This window comes from Notolepis coatsorum (assembly GCF_963971535.1).
Source record: "Notolepis coatsorum genome assembly, chromosome: 6".
NCBI lineage: Eukaryota > Metazoa > Chordata > Actinopteri > Aulopiformes > Paralepididae > Notolepis > Notolepis coatsorum.
In genome coordinates this window covers 94,030,838-94,054,467 of record NC_140170.1, presented here as the reverse complement: position 1 = coordinate 94,054,467, position 23,630 = coordinate 94,030,838, and the positions used below count along the sequence as shown (strand labels likewise).

Below are 23,630 nucleotides of genomic sequence, written 5' to 3'. Positions count from 1 at the left end.
GCTCGCAGTCTGAGGAGATAGCGAGGATGTATTTGCCTTCCACTTTACTTGATATCACTCCGGAATCACGTTTCAACCAAGTCACTAACATAACGTTGCTGTCATGAGCCTGCGCTATGGTAGCCTACAAGTGATCAAATAAATAAAACTTCCAACTCTCGCACAACGTCTCGGCAAACAGTAACGTGCGGGCCGCATCAAATTACTCAATAATCAACTAGGATGCAGTAAAAAACTTAAAACCAGATTCTCAAACATAAACATAAAAACTGACAACACGCTCATCACAGACAAGCTGGATGTAGCCAATTACTTAAACATTTTCTTCACAAACATAGCCACAACACTGGTAAACAAACTACCCTCCCACTCAGGGCTTTATGGGGTAGAACACATAGTAGCTTTCTACAAAAACCTAGGGGTCCGCAAGGACGACTTCAAGCTGGAAACGGTAACAACAGATGAGGTACTCAATAAACTGAGCGCCCTCCAACCTAACAAGGCCACTGGCCATGACAACATCCCCTCCAAATTCCTCAGAGACTCAGCAGCCGCCATCACACCAATCATCACACACATAATAAACCTCTCCATAAAACAGGGACACGTCCCCAAGGACTTCAAAATTGCGAGGGTGACCCCTCTGCACAAAAAGGGCAGCAAATTAGACCCAGGCAACTACCGCCCTGTTTCTATTCTCACCTCCATCTCGAAAGTCATGGAAAAAATAGTCTACGAACAGGTCGAAAAGTACCTAGCGGAAAAAAATCTAATCTACGAATTCCAATCTGGCTTCAGAACATCCCACTCCACTGACACATGCCTTCTCTATTTGAATGACCACATCAAACAAGAGGTGGACGCAGGCAAATACTGCGGCATGGTCATGCTGGACCTACAAAAGGCCTTTGACACGGTCAATCACTCCATTCTGATTGACAAGCTAAAAGCAATTGGTTTTGATGGTCTATCAGTGAGCTGGATGCAATCCTACCTTGAGGGGAGGGAACAGATGGTGGAGGTAAACGGTACCCTATCCCCCCCCCTCACAGTGAGCTGTGGTGTTCCACAAGGAAGCATACTAGGACCGCTACTGTTCCTAATTTATGCAAATGACATGTCGTCAGCTTGTGACTGCAACTTGTTCCTGTTTGCGGACGACTCAGCCCTGCTGGTCTCTGACAAGAACAAGTTACAGGTTGAAAAAACCCTCAGCTCGGAACTAGGCAGAATCTGCATATGGCTCGCTGATAACAAACTATCATTACACATGGGCAAAACAGAGTCCATTCTCTTCGGTTCAAATAACAAACTCAGCAAGACCGACGGCTTCTCAGTTACAGTGGGTGACAATATTGTCACAAGGAAAGATGAAATTACCTACCTGGGGTCCATCCTAGAGGCTAATCTCTCCTGTGACAAAATGGCATCCAATGTAATAAAAAAAGTCAACCAACGAACTCGATTCTTGTACCGGATCTCCTCTCTGGTAAACAAGAACACCCTGAAGACTCTGGCAGGAGCACTCATTCAGGGGTACTACGACTATGCTTGCACCTCATGGTACCAAAGCACCTCAAAGGCGCTAAAAACAAAATTACAAACATCTCAAAACAAACTGGTCAGACTACTGCTTGACCTTACTCCTAGAACCCACCTCACCCCTGCCCACTTCGACAACCTAGGATGGCTTAGAGTAGACGACAGAGTACAACAACTTGCAATGGGCCTGGTCTACAAGATACACTACACGACCAAGGTACCCATGTACATGTCAAAATACTTCCCAAAGGTCAGTGAATACCACGATCACAACACCAGAGGGAGCTCCACAAATCATGTCAAACCCAGATTCGGCTCAAATAAGGGACTAAACACGTTTCGCAATTATGCCACATCAATGTGGAACGCCCTACCCAAAGCTGTAAAGGAATGTGGATCACTACCCACTTTCAAAACCTCTCTCAAGGGACACCTACGGGAGACTGCAATTCAACACTGGCCCCTGTAAATATCCTAACCCAATCATTCCAACCCCCTCCAATGTACAGTCATTTACCTAGTATGGTTTTGTCAATAGTTCAATGTACAATTGTGTTTGTTTGTACAGTGTCTCCTCCCCCCCCCCCCTCAATGTACAGTGTTACTTGTTTATACAGTATGCCCCCCGCCCCCCCCCCCCCCCCAACCACCTCCAATGTAAATTACCCAGTATGGTTGTCAATATCCCAATGTACCCAACCCCCCCCACCCAACCTCCAATGTACAGTTTCTAAGTCAAATGTATATACTCCCTTTTCTTGACTCCTTCTGTATCACAAACAGTACTGTATTTGCAAATCTGGTATGTCATAAATGTATAGATGTAGCAGTACTGACTATCTGTATGTCATGTATGTCATATATGTCTATATGAATTGAAAATGGGGGACCCTGATGGAAACAAGACAAACGTCTTTCTCAGGTCTGCATCCCCTTAACAATTGTATGTATTGAGCCGTACTGTATTGTACCCATTCTGCAATCTGTTAAATAAAGTTTTCATTCATTCATTCATAACACTACACTTTGATGTCAAGTAGGGGGCCGCAAAATATCATCCCTCGGGCCGCAATTGGCCCGCGGGCCGCGAGTTTGAGACCCCTGTTCTAAACCCAGCCATTTACTGGCAATGAGAATTCACGCAAATGATACATTTTCGGATATCCCTTCAATCAGGACACAACAAGGAGTAGTTACTACTGACTCAAAAAAGATCAATGACACTTTTAGAGGATTTTATTCACAACTGTATAGCTCAGAGGTCAACTTCGATCATTCCAAATTTGAAACGTTTATGGACAGGTTTAAAATACCAAAATTATCCAAGGAGGAGGCCTAGGAATTGGGGAGACCAATCACTCTTACAGAACTCAGAGAGAGAATGGTTGAAATGCAGAGGGGTAAGGCACCAGGCTGGGATGGGATTCCACCTGAATTATACTTAGCATTCTGGGACCAGTTGGGCCCATTATTGCTTGAGATGATTGAACACGCCATTGAACAGGGGGGATTCTCGAAAGATGTGAATTTGGCTTTCATTTCTTTACTACTCAAAAAGGACAAGGACCCCAATTACTGTGGCAGCTATAGGGACCCTGAGTCTTCTCGGGGCCGATCTAAAACATTTTGCCAAAGTTCTAGCCCATTGTCTGCAGAAGTATATGACGGTGCTGGTACACTGTGATCAAACCGGATTTATTCTGGGTCGCTTAGCCGCAGATAATCTCAGGAGATTATTACATGTAATTGACAACAGTAAGGACAATGTAACTCCGGCCACGGTTCTGTCTTTAGATGCTATGAAGGCATTCGATAGACTAGAGTGGTCATATCTTTGGACGGTACTGGAGGCTATGGGACTTGGAAAGGAATTTATACATATGATTAAAGTGCTCTATGCCTCACCGTCAGTAATGATAATGACAGGCAAAATATGCTCCACACTCTTCCCGTTATTGGGTCATATGTATATTCATATGAGATTAGCAACGTTTGACCAAATCCTTGAATTGCCTCACTGCCCTTTAAATTACCTCATGACACGAGATAGGTGTCACGACAGCCACGCCTTGCCTTACGGCAGGTGAGCCTTGCCATACGGCAGATGAGATTACAGATTGAAACGAGACTGACACAGCTGAATGCTGCTGGATACTGAAATGAACTAGCATCACGAAATAGTTATCAAACAGTCATAAAAGATTCCCCCAGTTACAAAACCGAAGAAGTTGTTGCAGTTAAAGAGCATACCATTTCCGGAAGCGGTTTTGGCCAGGTTTTTCTAGCACCCCGTTCCACCCCCGGGAAGAAGTTCCCAGGAGTCCCGGCCGACCACCATTCACCACATGTGCCCACGCGGGACGAGGCAGTGTGCCGGACCGACACAAGATGGCGAGCCAACCCACTGAACCTCAGATCTAGATCAAGGCTATGCCGGCCTGATCTGATTATCCCTGTTGCCTCAACACCTGTTGCCTCAACAGCCTGGTAGGATTGTGAAATTGCCTTCCTCATTCCCAGTGAGGAGGTGGATCAGGAATTAACGAACTAATTGAACTTGAGTCACAAGAACTTCCAAGGACCATCATATCCTTTTCTATGACACAAACTGATTGAACGAGAACACAAGGACTTCCAAGGGCTTTGACCCTGTTCACCTTTTGTATTTTGATATTGTATTTTGTATTTGATTGATGCACATTGTATATATGGGTACTGATATTTATCCTATAAGAAGGGAGAGTTAAAGGGTAAATGCACCCAGTAAGATACTTGAACCACTGATATTTCTCCTATAAGAGGGAGAGTTAAAGGGTAAATGCACCCAATAAGATACCTGAACTACTGATGTTCTCCTGTAAAGAGGACGAGTTAAAGGGTCGATGTACCCAGTAAGATACTTGAATCTCACTGATAACATATTGATTATAGTTGAATCACTGCTGGTTCTCCTGTAAAGAAAGATGGTTTAAAGGGTCATTTCACCTGATAAGGTATTTGCATTCCTATAACCTTGAATATTTCTATTGGTACTTTGTTCGTATTACACCTGCAAAGGAAGAGTTTAAAGGGTAATTTCACCTAATAAGGTACTTGCAGTCCCTGCACACTTAAAGGTTTAAATTAATATGTTTAAATACTTACCTATTGAAATGATAAACTGATATAAAGTTTACTGAACGATAAACTATTATAGAGTTTACTGATCTGCAATTGCAGAAGAAAGATAACGAGTTACTCACGAAAAAGGGATACATCTAATGTCCAACTTTAAACCTAGCTTTTAGCTAGTGACAACCTCAGATGTCTGAACCAAACCTAATGTGTTGATCCAATCAACCTGGGACTTGATATCGAATTAACCTTCCTGAAAGAGGGAGTGGTTAAGAAAAGAACCAAAAAGGGATACTTCACTTTACGTTTGTATGTATTGTAATTGTATAGCTAGCGCTGTTGTGAATAAACTACCGGTCACTGTTATAACCTTGTCTTTGGTCTACTACTTCTTTAACTGTGTATATTACTCCTCTCCTCATTCGAACCTAGAACTGGTCCGTGGCGAACAGCAGTTACTGTTAGTGACACAAGTGCTACATAAATTTGGCGAGCCAGCCAGGAGGAGTATATCTCAGTTAACTGGACTAGTCTTTAAGGCTTCTGACTTAAATCGCGTGTAGTGATGGATGTAGTTCAAACTAGCAGCGTGAAAATCCCTAATTCAGTCATAGTCAGGGTTATAACCGATATTACCACTGACGATGAACTGAATGATTTTCTGATGAAACACGGCTCCATTCAGAGAAAGCTCCCTGTAGACCCTTCCGACTTAGAGCCAGTGTTATTATAGAATACGAAAGTGGCGAAGCCACGCAAGCACTTTCCCATTACCGACTAGACACGACCAACGCTAGTTACCTCATTAGAGACTTAGCCAGCGTTTACGTACCTGTAGTCAGCAACACGGCTACACCGACTTACCTCTCAGACCTAAAGGAGATAGCGAAACAGAGTGGCGAAGACCTTGCGGAAGTCCTCAAGAGAGAACTCTCCACCATCTGCGACGTCCTCACCCTGAGCGATCCTGAACCCCAAAGTGACGAAGAACCAGGTGGGGAATTATTCGAAATGGCAGACCAACATGTTCCGGAGGCTGCAACACAAGCTAGCCTTTCACCCAGAACAGTCCCAGAGCAGCAAGTCCGACTAGAGCACAGCCGGCCTCCTTCACCAGCACGCTCTCAAGAGAATGCACGACCTGCTCTGAAACTCTCCAATGCCAACCCACCTGAGGTGCAGAAGATGATTGTTGAGCACATAGTGCGAAGCGAAGACTCAGCCATGCACAGCCAAGCATCACTGAGACTCAGACTCTTCTCTGGGCGAGGACCTCGGCCCGACAGAGAAGTAGACTACGAGACATGGCGTTCCAATGTGGGGCTTCTTCTCAAAGACACAAAATTGTCTGACCTACACAAGTCCCAGAAACTCCTAGATAGCCTCATGGCACCCGCCATTGACATCATAAAGCACCTGACACCTGAATGTCCTCCAGGAATGTACCTGGAGATCCTCGACTCTGCCTTCGGAACCGTCGAAGATGGAGATGACCTTTTAGCAAAGTACCTCCATACAATGCAAAACAATGGAGAGAAACCTTCAGCTTACCTTCCACGACTACAGATGATGCTGAATACCACCTACAGAAGAGGAGGCGTAGCTGCAACCGACCTTGATCAGCAACTTCTAAGACCATTCATCAGAGGCTGCTGGGACAACACCACGATAACCGAGCTGCAGCTAGAACAGAGAAAGAGAAATCCACCCACCTTTGCAGAGTTCCTACTGTTACTCCGCACAGCAGAAGACAAGCGCTCTTCCAAAGAATGCCGCATTAGACAGTACCTCAACGTTTCAAAACCAAGGGTATCGAGTAACTACCAAGGCATCTGGAACCAGTGTGAAGAGGAATGCACTTCACAGCCGATCCCAGACACCACCTCCGAAGTCCAAAGTTTAAAGGCTCTAGTTGCAGGTTTACAGACACAGCTCACAAGAATGATACCGAACGACAGCAGGAAAAGACAAGCCAGGCCAACTCCCAAGCAAGAAGCCCCGGCATCGGTTAAACCGAAGCCGACGACTGACAGAGGTACCCCCAAGTCCCAAAAGTCAGAGACTCCAAACTCAAAGAGCAACACAAGCAATAGACCAAGACCCTGGTATTGCTTCAGATGTGGAGAAGATGGCCACATAAGACCTCACTGCGAGAGTGAACCGAACCCCTCTCTGGTGGTCTCAAAAAAGAAATTACTAGAGGAGAAACAGCATGCATGGGACGCTGAAAATAGAGCCTCCAAACCTGATTTAAACTAAAGACAGTTTCTGCTGAAGGACAGACAGGAACTCATGGCTTCTCCTACCATTGTTATGCCGACGATACTCAACTCTTCCTCTCCTTCCCTCCCTCAGATATCCACATCTCTGAGCGGATCTCGGCCTGTCTGTCCGACATCTCAGCCTGGATGACGTCCAACCACCTCAAACTGAACCTAAGCAAAACAGAATTGCTCCACCTGCCGGCCAAATCCTCCCCCCTAACCGACCTTTCAATCACAGTCGAGAATGCAGCTGTGACTGCGTCCCCGACCGCCAAGAACCTTGGTGTTGTCCTCGACGACCAGTTGAACTTCTCTGCTCACATCGCAGCGACGACCAGAACCTGCCGATTCCTCCTGAGCAACGTCAGAAGGATCCGCCCCTTCCTGACAAAAGAAGCCACCCAACTCCTCGTCCAATCAACAGTCATCTCCCGCCTCGACTACTGCAATGCACTGCTCGCTGGCCTCCCGGCCACTGCCACTAAGCCTCTTCAACTCATTCAGAACGCAGCGGCCCGCCTGATCTCAAACCTACCGAAGTCGGCCCATGTCACCCCACTTCTTAGGGACCTGCACTGGCTCCCCATTGCTGCACGAATCCGCTTCAAGGCCCTCGACCTAGCATACCGTGCGGCAAAGGGAACCGCTCCCGCCTACCTCCGGTCAATGGTCTCTAACTACACACCCTCAAGACCCCTACGCTCTGCATCTTCTGGCCGCCTCAGACCTACTCCTATCCAAGCTCCGGGAGGGTCATCAAAGAGAAGTCGCCTATTCTCAGTCCTTGCCCCACAATGGTGGAATGAACTACCCACCCCAGTTAGGACAGCCGAATCACGTCCAATCTTTCGCCGTCGACTAAAGACGCACTTCTTCAACCATTATCTGAATTAATAAAAAAAAAAAAAAAAAAAAAAACTAACCCTAACTAACCGTACTGTCATGCACTTGTCCTAATAAACTAACCTACACTGTAGCACTGAACACTTTGATGAACATTGTTGCTCAGCTGATAGAGTTGTGCCCTTCCTGATGGCTTGTCGTACAGAACTTGTAAGTCGCTTTGGATAAAAGCGTCAGCTAAATGACTAAATGTAAATGTAAAATGTAACTGAGTTACGAGAGAGATGTCCCAGACGGAAGTGGCGAGCCTCCAATATGTGCTCGGCCTCTCATACCAAAGAAGTAGCCCTACCAAAAGGACTGGTTGGAGCTAAGTGCACTGCACAAGTAACCATAGAGGGTAAGGAGTGCAGCTGCTTACTCGATACAGGCTCCCAAGTGACAACGATCCCGAATTCCTTCTATCAAGAGAACATGTCTCATCTACCCATCCACTCCTTATACGACCTGCTTGAAGTGGAAGGGGCCAACGGTCAGGAAATTCCCTACCTCGGCTACGTCGAGACTACAATCAAGTTTCCCAAGAGCATGTTCGGAGTAAACATCGAAGCGCCCACCCTAGCACTGATTGTGCCTGATATGCGCTCCCCTCTGTCATCAGCGTTGATAGGCACAAACGCCCTGGATATCCTGTACAAGCAGTACGCAGATACCACATCTCAGAACTACCAATCCCTGCCATATGGCTACCAAGTAGTCTTGAAAACCCTTGGAGCCAGACATAAACAGTCTGCGGACTCCAGCATGGGCGAAGTGAAACTACATAGCAAAGACCCTGAAACTATCGCTCCAGGTCAGACCAAAGTCCTTGAGGGATTAGTGAGTTGCAGAGCAACCAACGCAGGAAGTTGGGTGATAATAGAGTCCCCAAGGTCAATGGCCTTGCCAGGTGGAATACTGGTATCAGATGGCTTAGCAGAGCTACCACAAAAACTGCCACATTGTATACCAGTCATCCTCAAGAACGAGTCCGACCACGATATCACCCTGTCCCCGAAGGTTGTGATAGCCAAGATACATGCAGTCATGAGTGTCCAGTCCCTCAAGAGACTTGACACAGAACTATCGACAGACCCTAACCAAAAATCAAAGCTCAAGTTTGACTTTGGAGACTCTACAGTACCCCAAGAGGGGAAAGAGAGGATAACTGAACGGCTGAACTCCATGCAAGAAGTTTTCGCACACCACGATCTCGACTTCGGATGCACTGACAAGATAAAGCATCACATAAATCTCAATGACAAGACGCCATTCAAACATCGGGCGAGACCTATACACCCTCAAAATATAGAAGCTGTGCGCAACCACATTCAACAGCTCCTCGACGGTGAAGTCATCCGAGAATCTGAATCACCCTTCTCGTCGCCAATTGTAGTCGTCAGGAAGAAGAACGGCGATGTCAGACTATGCATAGACTATAGGAAACTGAACCTCCAAACAGTGAAGGACTCATACGCCCTACCCAACCTGGAGGATTCCTTTTCAGCACTGACTGGATCCAAATGGATCTCAGTGCTAGATCTCAAATCTCGTTTTTACCAGATCGAAATGGAAGAAAAGGACAAGCACAAGACAGCATTCGTCTGCCCGCTGGGATTCTTTGAGTTAAATAGGATGCCTCAAGGAGTAACAAATGCCCCAAGCACGTTCCAGAGGCTTATGGAGCGGTGCGTGGGAGAACTGAACTTGAAGCAAGCCCTCGTCTTCCTGGACGATCTGATCGTTTTCTCTTCAACACTAGAGGAACACGAGGAGAGGCTCATGCGAGTCCTGAGCCATCTGAAAGAGTATGGGCTAAAACTATCACCCGAAAAGTGCAAATTCTTCCAGACCTCCGTAAGGTATCTAGGCCAAATAATGTCTGAGAAAGGAGTCGAAACGGACCCAGAAAAGACAACCGCACTCAAAACCTGGCCAAAGCCAACCAAACTGAAAGAACTGAGATCATTTCTAGGATTCTGCGGTTACTACCGTAGATTCGTCAAAGACTATTCAAAGATAGTGAAACCACTCAACGCACTTACTGCCGGATACCCTCCAACGAAGAAGCACGGAAAAGCTACAGTGAACACCGAGAAGTATCATGACCCTAAAGATCCCTTCGATGACAGATGGACCCCCGCTTGCCAGACAGCTTTCGACGCTATCATAGAAAGGCTGACAACTGCCCCTGCTCTCGGTTTCGCCGACCCCAAACAGTCCTACATATTGCACACAGATGCAAGCACACTAGGCCTCGGCGCCGCCCTCTACCAGGAGCAGCAAGGACAGAAGCGTGTCGTCGCTTATGCAAGCCGCGGATTGTCAAGATGTGAAACCAGGTATCCTGCCCATAGATTGGAGTTCCTTGCCTTAAAATGGTCTGTAACTGAGAAGTTCCAGGATTACCTCTACGGAAGACCATTTCTCGCTGTCACTGATAGCAACCCACTGACATATGTCCTTACCACTGCTAAGCTTGATGCCGCAAGCTAGAGATGGTTATCCGATCTATCAACCTTCGATTTCCAGCTGCAATACAGAGCTGGAAAACAGAATCAAGATGCTGATGGGCTGTTCAGACGACCATGTAAATGTAAATGTCCTAACACAACCCCCTCCAATGTACAGTAAATTACCAAGTATGGTCTTGTCAATATTCCAATGTACAGTTTTGCTTGTACAGTTGTACAGTGTCCCCCACCCACCCCTCCTACCCAACCTCCCCCACCCAACCACCTCCAATGTACAGTCCCCCCCACCCCCCCCCCCCACCTACCCAACCTCCTCCAATGTACAGTTTCTACGTCAAATGTATATACTCTTTTTTCTGGACTCTTTTCGTATCACAAACAGTACTGTATTTGCAAATCTGTCAAGTCATAAATGTATAGATGTAGCAGTACTGTCTATCTGTATGTCATGTATGTCATATATGTTACGATGAATTGAAAATGGGGGACCCTGATGTAAACAAGACAAAAGTCTTTCTCTGGTCTGCATCCCCTTAACAATTGTATGTATTGAGCTGTACTGTACCCATTCTGCAATCTGTTAATAAAGTTTTCAATCAATCAATCAATCAAACCACACAGCAGACCAGCTGATGACCCAAGATCGAGAAAAGAGATGGAAAGAATACAACAGTTTGCGAAAAGACACCTCTCTGAACCAGAGCACGCAAACATGAGTGAAGACATCATTAGAGCCATCTGCGAAAGACACTTAGTTTGCAAAGTGATCGACAACGGCTCTAAAGAGACACCATCCAGCATTGCATCGGTGGTATCACTTGCCCTCCACCCAAGTGCAATCCCAGACAGCTTCCAAGGAAAATATCAGCTGGGTGTCCTACCCGTCGTTCCGCTGATAACTCCAGCCGAAATGAGAGAAAAGCAAAGAGCCGACACCTGTATCCGTCAAGTACTACAGCTTGTGGAGTCAGGGGAGAAACCGCCACCCACACTCAGAAAGGAAATCCCAGAACTTTACCTTCTACTAAGAGAGTGGAACCGGTTAGAAGTATTGGACGGAGTCCTGTACCGGAAGAGACAAGAAGGCGCACAGACCCACCATCAACTTGTGCTGCCTGAAGACCTGAGACCTATGGTCTTAAAGAGCCTTCACGATGACATGGGCCACATGGGCGTGGACAGAACCCTAGACCTCGTCCGAAAGCGATTCTATTGGCCCAAAATGTCAGCTGAAGTAGAAACAAAGATCAGGACCTGCAACCGATGTGTACGGCGTAAAGTTCCACAAGAGAAAGCTGCCCCGTTGGTGAACATCACAGCCACACGACCACTCGAGTTGCTGTGCATGGACTTTCTCAGCCTGGAACCAGACTCCAGCAACACAAAAGACATCTTGGTCGTTACGGACCACTTTACGAAATACACAATAGCGATCCCTACCACAAATCAAAAAGCGCGGACAGTCGCTAAATGCCTGTGGGACCACTTCATTGTCCACTATGGTATCCCGGAGAAGCTCCACAGCGACCAAGGTGCGGATTTCCAGTCCCGCACAATTAAAGAGCTGTGTGAGCTAGCCGGCATCAAAAAGATACGAACCACCCCGTACCATCCAAGGGGAAACCCAGTTGAACGCTTCAACAGGACCCTGCTTAATATGCTGGGCACCCTGGAGAATCAGAAGAAAAGCCATTGGCGAGACTACGTCAAACCTCTAGTACACGCTTACAACTGTACTAAGAACGACACTACTGGATTCATCCCGTATGAGCTGATGTTCGGGCGACAGCCAAGATTGCCTGTGGACCCCTGTGGAAGATGGACCTACTGTAAAAGACAAACCTAAGCGACCAAGAACTCGACAGAGCCCAAGAGAAGAAAGCTCGAATGAATCAGAGGGAGAAGACCCAGATGATGACTATCTTGATCTCACTTATCACTATGACCATGGAGGTCTAGTGGTGGAAACCTTAGGAGTACAATCAAATCCTGAACCCATCAAGTCTGACACAAGAAACGCAGAAACACAACCCCTCCCAGTGTCCACTGTCGAACAAGACCCCTCAGATGCAGTCATTCTTCCTAAGGGAGCTCCAGGGACAACTGCTGACCCAACGACACTGAACAAGAATATCCCATCCGCAGTGAGACCTACTGAAGGCAGTTTACCTGACCTAGATACAGCGGATCGGGAAAATGACTTACCTGACATGGATCAGGAAGAGGAAACTCTACTAGAAGGAGACGCAGACGAGAACAACCTACCTGAAGAGACCTTACCAGTTATGAGTTCAGAGGAGAACATTACTAACATGAATGAACCGGAAACCGAACCAGATGGACAGGAGAATGTCCAAGACAATGTGGAAAGAGAAGAGGAAAGAGATGTCAGAGATGGACAAGAGAATGTCCAAGACTGTGAGGATTGGTTCATTCCCTGCCACACGCTCCGCTCCTTTAAGGTACTGTGTTGATTGATGCATTCCCCGCCACACGCTCCGCTCCTTTAAGGTGCTGTGTTGATTGGTGCATTCCCCGCCACACGCTTTTGGAGCAAGTGTCAATTCCAGCGCGCACCTGTCATAGTTTTTGATTAGCGCCCCAGAGGCTTTTTATACTGGGACTTCCCTTCAATCGAGGTCGGGTCGTTTTGGAATACAACTGCTTTTGCCTGCTTTTTCCCCGTTGCTGTGCCTCGTCTACTTTCCCTCCAGGACTTTCTGTGGAGATCCGCTGATGAGAACCTTGTTCCCCGTTTGGAGCTGCGCCTCGTTTACCCGCTTTACGCGTTTGCGCTTGGGTGAGTTGGAACCAAACCCCTCTGGATTATTCTGTCTGTGTGTGTGACGAACACCGAAGATTATCATTTTTGCTTGCACTGGACTCAGTTGAAGTGTGTGTTTAGAAGAGACACTGAAGATATCATTTCTGTTTGCACTAAACTCAGCTAACTTGTGTGTTGTGGAGAACACTGAAGATTGTCACTGTTCATTGGTTCTGGACACAGCTAAGGGAGGAGGGAACCACACTGCCTCTGTGTTTCGTTGGACTGTTATTGATATCTCTCTCCGTTTTCCACCTCGAGTTAAAGCTGGGAGTATCTGCAGAGCCGCTACAACGTCAAATACCGATTCCCCACCGCTATCACCAGGAGGATCTGCAGAGCCGCAGAGAACTCTGCCGATGGCAGTCTCCCTTGTTGTTTCATAATTGTTACTTTACCCCTTTTGTGACTCTGTAAATAAATACGCCCTAGTATTTGGCTAACTCTGAACTTCCTGTCTGTGCCGTGCGTTTGAGGTCGGTTCAAACCCTAACATTACGACCCGACCATGACGACCTCAGCCGACACAGACAGGGTCAGAACAGCGTTGGCGGTCCAGATTGAATTAACCAACGACCACAGCCTACAGCTAGGTGCGGCTGCGGCTGCTGTACAGGAGCTCCGAGACCAGGTCCTGCCTATTCAGGAGTCCCTTGGCTCTCTGGCTAGCCTGCAGACAGCCCAGGGTAATTGGCAGACTAATATTCTCCACCAATTACAAGCGCTGAGTGAAGCCGTTAACACCTTGCTTGTAACCCCACCTACTACAGGAGCCTCGGCCGGAGCATCACCCGCAGCCGTGGCAGGCCCCGCGCCTCCCGATCCCGCACCTCGGGAGCCCCGTCTCTCCGAACCACGGTTGTTCAATGGTAACTTCGAGGATTGTGCCACATTCATCATGCAATGTGAGTTGGTTTTTCGTCATCAACCCAGCCGATTCACTTCAAGGGGAGCCCGAGTGGCTTACATGACTAACCTGCTCTCAGGCCGGGCAGCACAGTGGGTTACTGCCTCCTGGGCAATGGGGGCTGATTTCTGTTTTTCCTACCCAGACTTCGTGGCAGAGCTCCGCAGGGTTTTCCACCACCCAGCCTGTGGCCAGGACCCTGGAGCTCAGTTGGGCACCTTCCGGCAGGGCAGTGGCGGGGTCACCGACTACGTGCTGGAGTTCAGACTGGCGGCAACGGAGAGCGGTTGGAACGATCAAGCGCTTCGTCTCACCTTCATGAGGGGGCTCAACGACGCTGTCAGGGACCAGCTCGCGACCCGTGAGGAACCTGAGTCCCTCGAGGACCTATTCAGCCTCGCCATTCGCATTGACGGACGCCTCCAGGAGAGAAGACGTGAGAGAACCCGACCGGGACCTCCAGAGGTTCCCCAGACCCCCCGTACTCGTGACGGTACTGCGGCCCGCCCTGCTCCCAACACAACTGGCGGTTCCTTCCCCTCCCGTTCGGTGCCCGGGGAGGAACCCATGCAGCTGGGACGTTCACATCTTAGCCAAGCTGAACGGGAGGCAAGGTTCAGGTCCGGCCTTTGCCTCTACTGCGGTCGGGATGGACACCGTGTCTCCAATTGCCCTACCCGGCCAAGAAGACCAGGCTCGCCGGGACCCCGGGAGATCCTGGTGAGCCGTTTTTCCTGTTCCCCCATCCGTGCACCACCTAACCGTCTGACGAACGTCACCCTAGCCTGGGCGGACCAGCGGGCGACGGTGGGTGCACTCATTGACTCTGGTGCTGATGGGAGTTTCCTGGATGTTGAGTTTGCCACCCGGGCCAACATTCCACTTGAGGACCTCGAGAGGCCCTTGGAGGTCTTCGCGCTGGATCATCGCCGCCTGGCTGACATCACTCAACGCACCTGTCCTGTCCTCCTCACCGTGGCTGGTAACCACGTTGAGAGACTCCAGTTTTTCATTACCAGATCCCCTCTTGTCCCGGTAGTCCTGGGTCGGCCCTGGCTCGCGCTGCATGAGCCCCACATCGCCTGGTCCTCCGGCACCATCAGGGGGTGGAGCCCCTCCTGTCATGCCCAGTGTCTTCAGGCGGCGTCCAGTCCTTCGCCCCGGGGTTCCCCTTGTGTCCCTGTCTCTAGCCCCCTCTCCGGGCCTCTGTCTCCATCTCCGGCCTCCCTCGCCGGTCCTCTGTCCCCGTCTCCGGTCCCCCTCTCCGGGCCTCTGTCTCTGTCCCCCTCTCCAGTGCCCCTGATCGCCGGCTTCCTTCGGTCCCATCCGGGCAGGCCGGGGCCGAGTGGGTCGCCGGGTGGCTCCCATGGAGGGGGGGGTACTGTGAGGATTGGTTCATTCCCCGCCACACGCTCCGCTCCTTTAAGGTACTGTGTTGATTGATGCATTCCCCGCCACACGCTCCGCTCCTTTAAGGTGCTGTGTTGATTGGTGCATTCCCCGCCACACGCTTTTGGAGAAAGTGTCAATTCCAGCGCGCACCTGTCATAGTTTTTTATTAGCGCCCCAGAGGCTTTTTATACTGGGATTTCCCTTCAATCGAGGTCGGGTCGTTTTGGAATACAACTGCTTTTGCCTGCTTTTTCCCCGTTGCTGTGCCTCGTCTACTTTCCCTCCAGGACTTTCTGTGGAGATCCGCTGATGAGAACCTTGTTCCCCGTTTGGAGCTGCGCCTCGTTTACCTGCTTTACGCGTTTGCACTTGGGTGAGTTGGAACCAAACCCCTCTGGATTATTCTGTCTGTGTGTGTGACGAACACCGAAGATTATAATTTTTGCTTGCACTGGACTCAGTTGAAGTGTGTGTTTAGAAGAGACACTGAAGATATAATTTCTGTTTGCACTAAACTCAGCTAACTTGTGTGTTGTGGAGAACACTGAAGATTGTCACTGTTCATTGGTTCTGGACACAGCTAAGGGAGGAGGGAACCACACTGCCTCTGTGTTTCGTTGGACTGTTATAGATATCTCTCTCTCTCTCCATTTTCCACCTCGAGTTAAAGCTGGGAGTATCTGCAGAGCCGCTACAACGTCAAATACCGATTCCCCACCGCTATCACCAGGAGGATCTGCAGAGCCACAGAGAACTCTGCCGATGGCAGTCTCCCTTGTTGTTTCATAATTGTTACTTTACCCCTTTTGTGACTCTGTAAATAAATACGCCCTAGTATTTGGCTAACTCTGAACTTCCTGTCTGTGCCGTGCGTTTGAGGTCGATTCAAACCCTAACAAAGACGATGTGGAAAAAGAAAAGAGATGTCAGAGATGAATACCCAAGAAGGTCGACAAGACATAGAGAACCTCCAAAAGTTCTGATTTATCCCAGACTAGAGAACACACTAGTAACGATAATCCAGTCATTATTCCAGAGTCTAAGCTCAGTAATAGCAGACTCTTTAGATGACCCCAACTCCCAAGAACCCCATAGGACTGAGATAATGTAGTCCTGGGATAACATGCACAGGGACATGCATTAGGAAAGAAGGGGAGGATGTAACCCAGGTTTCAGATTCATAACTATTTAGTTATAGGAACATAAATAGTTAATGCTATTGTGTAAGAACATAAATAGTTAATGTTGGGTCATATGTATATTCATAGGAGATTAGCAACGTTTGAGCAAATCCTTGAATTGCCTCACTGCCCTTTAAATTACCTCATGACGCGAGATAGGTGTCACGACAGCCACGCCTTGCCTTGGCAGAGCCTTGCCATACGGCAGAGCCTTGCCATACGGCAGATGAGATTACAGATTGAAACGAGACTGACACAGCTGAATGCTGCTGGATACTGAAATGAACTAGCACCACATAAAAGATTCCCCCAGTTACAAAACCGAAGAAGTTGTTGCAGTTAAAGAGCATACCATTTCCGGAAGCGGTTTTGGCCAGGTTTTTCTAGCACCCCGTTCCACCTCCGGGAAGAAGTTCCCAGGAGTCCCGGCCGACCACCATTCACCACGTGTGCCCACGCGGGACGAGGCAGTGTGCCGGACCGACACAAGATGGCGAGCCAACCCACTGAACCTCGGATCTAGATCAAGGCTATGCCGGCCTGATCTGATTACCCCCAAGGCGGCTCGTTCTTATTTATTATCCCCCATTGTTCAGGTCGACATGGTCGCACAAACACCCGTTGGAGGAGTAGTGGGGGAGAAGAAGAGGAATATTTTTAAATAGCAAGAATTATCGACTGACAACTCTGTGCTCGTCATACCTGCAGCTGCTGGCCGTCACCCTGATGTAAACAAGACACACGTCTTTAATTCTCTGGTCTGCATCCCCTTAACAATTGTGTGTATTGAGCCGTACTGTATTGTACCCATTCTGCAATCTGTTAAAATAAAGTTTTCATTCATTCATTCATTCACGAGCACAGAGTTGCCAGTCGATAATTCTTGCTATTTAAAGGGGAACTATTTTACTATTTCTTTCACTATTTGGGCACTTTTACACATTTCCTGTGAGTCTATGGAACACCTCTGTAATATATATATTTTTTTTATTCATTGTTTTGTATTTCTAATCAAGTCCTCAAAAACAGCATTTTTCTACCTCAAGATCTCGAGCTGTTTTGAGGCTGAGCTCCAGCCACTGTGTGCAGCTCATCTTGTATCTCAACATTAACATGCAGCAGTGTCTTTCTGAAATCACAAATCATCACATTTTCAAATGACTCAGTTCAGTGAGGGTGAATATTGTGAGAGGAGAATTGGAAGAATGCGCCAATATGAGAATTAGAGACATAGATCATATTAATATAAGTTCACATAGCTAGGAAACAATGCTAAACACTCAAAAAGGCCATTTATAAGATAGTTCCCCTTTAAAAATATTCCTCTTCTTCTCCCCCACTACTCCTCCAACGGATGTTTGTGCGACCATGTCGACCTGAACAATGGGGGATAATATAATAAGAACGAGCCGCCTCGGAGGGAGGATACCGCAGGCGGCGGAAGACGGCCGCTGCTGCTGGAGCTGGACCGAGTCAAGCCGCACGGAAGCCGGGTGTTACGATTCCTGGAACGTTTCGTTGGCATGTCGATGGTAGAGAGGAGGAGAACCCAGAATGCAGACTTGAGGTAGTGACGGATGAAATAGAGGAAGCACGAGTCGTGGAATAAAGTAATAAGTTCTTTACTGAACGTGGAAAACAATACAAAGCTGACTCACGGGGAATACGGAGAACATAAAAGGTTGACAGCACACAGGACGAGGGTAACATGAACAATGGTCCAGCACAGGAGGGCAGGGCAAACAACACTAATATACACAGACTAATTGACACATGAGGGTGATTGGGAACAAGCCCCAGCTGTGTGGGAAAGACTGAAACAACCTGGGGTAGCATACTGAAACATGACAAGACTAAATAACACATAGATACAGACACAGGGGGAGAATACACTAGACTAGACAATGGGGCACAACACAGACAATAGATACACCGACAACAAACAAGTGAGCACAACAGATAACAAATGAATAAACAGACAAACACAAATGCAGTGGTGTATTGTTCATGAGTGGTCCAACAGGACCGGGGGGGTGACACCGGGGAGAAACCACCGCATCGCCCCGCTGGCGCTTCACAGCGCGAGAGTGTAATGGGGGGCGTGCTAGCATATGTCAGCGGCCAATCAGAGGAACCCAGAAACAGAACAGCGTTGTAGAAGGCATAGACGCGTCCTGGGGTGGGGGGTGGGAGTGGCGGAGGAAATGTCTAATGTCTTTTGTGGTGTTTGTGTTGTTTTTTATATTTACTCTGTATTTAGTATTTATTAGTTAATATTATTGAAGTTTTGATATTCTGTATTTATTATTTTTAATTGTCTTGTTATTATTATGATTATTATTATTGAAATACTGTTCTGTGATGTCTTGTGTATTATTGTTGTTACTGTATTATGTTGTGTTTTGTTTATTTGAAAAATGGAAAATAAAAAAATGTGATCACAAAAAAAACTATTATAGCCACACACATAGTACATGTATGCAGCTTGCACATGCTCACCTCAATCACTCAAATATTCGGCGCAAGCTGTAACATTACCTTTAGATACAATTGGCTCACGGTAGCATAACGACATTTGCTAGTGGTAGCCTACAGCTAACGTTAGCGATATGCTAGTTAGTTAGCTTTATACACTCGGTTGCACTATGACACTCAAAATACCATTTAACACATGGCAAATATCTTCAGCGGCAGTTATATACATATACACACAATTAATAAACTGAACTGACGTACTGGGACATTTGGCCATGCTGTAGCTATTTAGCTTAGCACCCTCTGTTGCATTTGTATGGCTAACGTTAGCGGCTACGGGAGCATGCCTGTTCCCACAGCCCAATGGTCCCACAGCCCTATGTTCCCACATTTCTAAGATTTTTTTTCACAAAAAATTAGGACCTATTTTCCCACAGCCCAATGGTCCCACAGCCCTATGTTCCCACATTTCTAAGATTTTCTTTTTTAATTAGGCACTATGTTCCAACAGCCGTAATGTGATCAACATTCAACATGTCAATGTACGTAGAGTTAATATGTGATCAACATTCAACATGTCACAAGACTAGCTCTGTGGTGGGAGTCGAGCTGGTCAAACTAGAGGTGGTGGCAGAAAGGAAGATGAGAAAGAAGCTGGCTGCTATCCTGGAGAACCCCCCACCCCCTCTATGAGGAGCTAGCCAAGATGATGAGCACGTTCAGCCATAGACACTCAGCCATTCAGCCATAGACACCCACCTAGAAACATCTTAATTGTTTAGAATAGTCAAAAAAAGAAAAAATTGGTCGCATACTTTTATTACCCAAAAGGGGCGTGGTCTATTCAAAATGGCCCCTTTTTGCATGTTACCCCAAGCAAAATTGTTTCTCATGGTTTTTCATGTTACTAGAGGATTTTTTTATATGCCACCTGATCAGGGATTTATGACCTTTTATGACCCCCTAGTCATAAAAAATCTAATTTTTGCATACATTTTTTGTATAAAATTTTCGATATAAAGTGATATATCGAAAAATCCTCTAAACAGAAAGTTGTGGTATATGGATAGGAGGAAACATGGCCAGTTTGGTGTGTGGAGATACTAAAGAAATTGAGATTTTTTGTTTTATGTGTAATACAAAAACGCCTTTAAAGTTTTGTATTGTCTGTAAATCAGGCTATATATGACATATCAACAAACCATTTGGCACAAAGAAGCAGGATATAGATATGAATAAAGGTGGAAAGTTTGGTGTGTGTAGATGCTAGGGAAATGGTACATGTCTACCCTTTGGGAAAACGCCTTCAAAGTTCTGTATTGTAAAATGCCATACATTTTTTTTTAAACCGCTATTTACAAACACAACACCCAATCAAACCATTAGTAATAGACAACCTAAACACATGCCTGATAACTGAATAACATAATAATAATGATGTAACAGTTTAGTAACAAACAACACAACCGATTACTGTACCCCCTAATAGGCAAAAAAATATTTGAACTTTCCCAGTTTGTTATGTACCTATAAACTAAGAAAAAATATATTGCAAGTTTTCTGAATTTTATGTTTATATATGCAAATGAGGCACTTCCCCATTCTATGTGTGCACATTTATGGATGCAATCATGCAAAATAAGCAACTAAATGTGTTTTTTTTTAAAGTTGTCTTGTCACTAGTTTGAAAGAAGACATGTAAAGGGGCAACATTATACAAAAATCTCAAAATTGCCCCAAAATCAGGAAAAGGGTATTTTAGGGTGGTCTGGTAGTGGCCATTTCTTAACTTGATTTTGAGGACTGCAACAAATATAGCTTTATTTCTGTAATTTATATGTTTGGCAAAAAATGCAGCCCTGAGCCGCTAGACGCTCACAAAGTGCTGTGACTTTCGTCTGTTCCGCCGGCGGGCACGTTGCATAAGGTTCCGCCTCGGCCAGCCTTTTGTGCCAGCGGCCAACAGGCTCCACAACCATGGGCATGGACTGCTGCCTGCAGCTGGAGAACTAACGGCTGCAGAACTCGAGAACTATTAGGAATGTCTGACCACTAAGTCTGACTCTTAACCACCAAAACCTGCACAGACTTGACGTATAACGCTTGATGTATATCATGCCAGTTAGGGTACCTTGTGTATACTGCACCTTGATACTGTTTACTTTTACTCTTACTGATAGTCATAGTATGTATTCAGATTCAAATGTATTGCCTATATTTATTGTAACATATAATATATAACCAATTGGGCATACTGACCCTAATCTGCAAATTAATTCAGTTAATTGTATTGTTTACACTGTTTATTCTTCTCATCATTTTATATTCAGATCAAAATGTATTGCCATACGTTATGCCTATAAGACATAATGTCTTTCTATAATAAATTAAATACATATTTTACAGACACAAAATACTGCAAATGCAGTTAAAAACTCATGTATCTATCTTCAGTGTTGTATCAAGACCTCAGTCAATCAGCTAGATAATTATGTCTCCTTTTGTTTACACTTGGATGCCTCTCTCCCCACATTTACACGTGAATGTGGAATGAGAAAGTGCAGCTGACATTCTGTTGCCTACTGTATGTGCCCATGTGTTCCGGTTCCCCATGTGGCTGTCAGTCTCAGCAGGAGCTAAAAGAATGCAACACAAAACGGACACACCTTAAGACATTAGTTAGTATGCCTTTATGCTCGCATATTTTTCATACTCCGATAATAGTGGAGAATTAGGCCTAGAACATTGGGATGGGAAGACAATTAGCCGCCTTTTTTGTCACGCAATTCATCATAACATATACGACACACATGACAGACAGTACTGCTACTGTCTGATGGAAACAAGACAAACGTCTTTCTCAGGTCTGCATCCCCTTAACAATTGTATGTATTGAGCCGTACTGTATTGTACCCATTCTGCAATCTGTTAAATAAAGTGTTCATTCATTCATTCATTCATCTATCTATCTATCTATCTATATATATAGAGAGAGAGAGAGAGAGAGAGAGAGAGAGAGAGAGAGAGAGAGAGAGAGAGAGAGAGAGAGGGAGGGAGGGGGGGTAATGTTGGGCTACAGTGCCGAGTTTAGCACTTGCAATATGATCCAACGGCGCCACGAAGAGGCTGGGCTCCGCTGCGGTCATTCTGCCACACTACGCTGCCGGAGAGCGAACAGTCAGTCGCAGGGTTGAGAGAGGGAGACGGACGGGGTGTTCAGACAGGGTGCTAAAGCGCATAATAGCACCAGCAGCACCTGACAAAGCAAAGGCAAATAACGGAGGATGGAGAATGCTGGTGGTGTGTACTGCAGTCTGCGTCAAAGCTATTGCCCGATAAGATGATCCCCTGGATACCACCGATCGGGGACTCGATCTTGTGTTTGTTTGCGCGTCAACACTCAACATACAACAGAGGTTTCTGTCATATTGAGGTAAGCGAACGGGGACAGTGATGTTTGCCTCACCTTCAGCTGCTCTGTCATTCTCCCCGGCCCCCAGAATCTGCATTGTAAGGAGAAACTCTTGTGGGAAGTGATCTTTTTGGAGGATATGCGGAGATAAAAACGAGAGGTTTTGGATTAAGTCGTTTGGCAAACCAGACAGCGGCGGGATAACTCCATGTTTACCAATATGAACTCAATGTTTTTCGCTGATACGTCCCCTGCCGCTATGATTTCCACTATTCCAATCGGCGGTATTCCCAGTGGGTCGGGGGGCGCAGGGACCAGCGCGCTGAGGAACGACCTGGGCTCCAACATCCACGTCCTGAAGACTCTCAACCTGCGGTTCCGCTGCTTTCTTGCCAAAGTTCACGAATTGGAGAGGAGGAACAAATTACTGGAGAGTCAACTACAACAAGCTTTGGAACAGCAACGGTACCAGGGTTTTTACACTCGCGAAGTTGCTGTCCAGACAGACTCTCCCGATCAATCTCGACTGCCAGGGACCATTTGGAGTTTCAAGCACGTCAGGAGACACGGGGAGCGCTTTGAGACCCTCCGGGCGCCCGGGGTGTCCTGGACGTATCCGGACGGAGTTGGGGTCCAAATCGACACCATCACCCCAGAATTGAGAGCTCTGTACAATGTGCTGGCCAAAGTCAAGCGGGAGAGAGACGAGTATAAGAGAAGGTGAGCAAACAAACACGTGTAATTACTGCGTTTGATATGGTAGGTTACCAGCTTTAGTTTGTGAGGTATGCACAGCTGAGCATTTGTGGTCAAGGGCCAGGCCTATGTATGTGTGCAACCACTTTGAGGGTTTGACTCATTCAATGCAGATGCATATCTGGCAGCTTATTGGCCAGGACATCTCGTTGTAAATGTAGGCTGTCTATCTGTATGTCGTGTATGTCATATATGTTATGATGAATTGAAAATGGGGGACCCTGATGTAAACAAGACGAAAGTCTTTCTCTGGTCTACATCCCCTTAACAATTGTGTATTGAGCTGTGCTGTACTGTACTGTACCCATTCTGCAATCTGTTAATAAAGTTTTCAATCAAGGCTAATGGCAACAATCCATGTATGTATGGTGCGATAAATTAAATAAAATGCCTTGCTTTTCAAAATG

General features: G+C 46.7%; 1 protein-coding gene across 2 annotated transcripts in view; it reads left to right on the top strand.

The window, feature by feature from the left end:
• The first annotated feature begins 22,230 nt into the window (after positions 1-22,230).
• Positions 22,231-23,630, top strand: part of iffo2b (intermediate filament family orphan 2b) — a 156,925-nt gene continuing 155,525 nt past the window's right edge. For both annotated transcript variants that reach the window (XM_084316032.1, XM_084316031.1), the window contains exon 1: positions 22,231-23,187. In XM_084316032.1, coding sequence (XP_084172158.1) covers positions 22,676-23,187 — 512 coding nt within the window. In that variant the 5' untranslated portion in view covers positions 22,231-22,675. The remainder of the gene's footprint in view (positions 23,188-23,630) is intronic.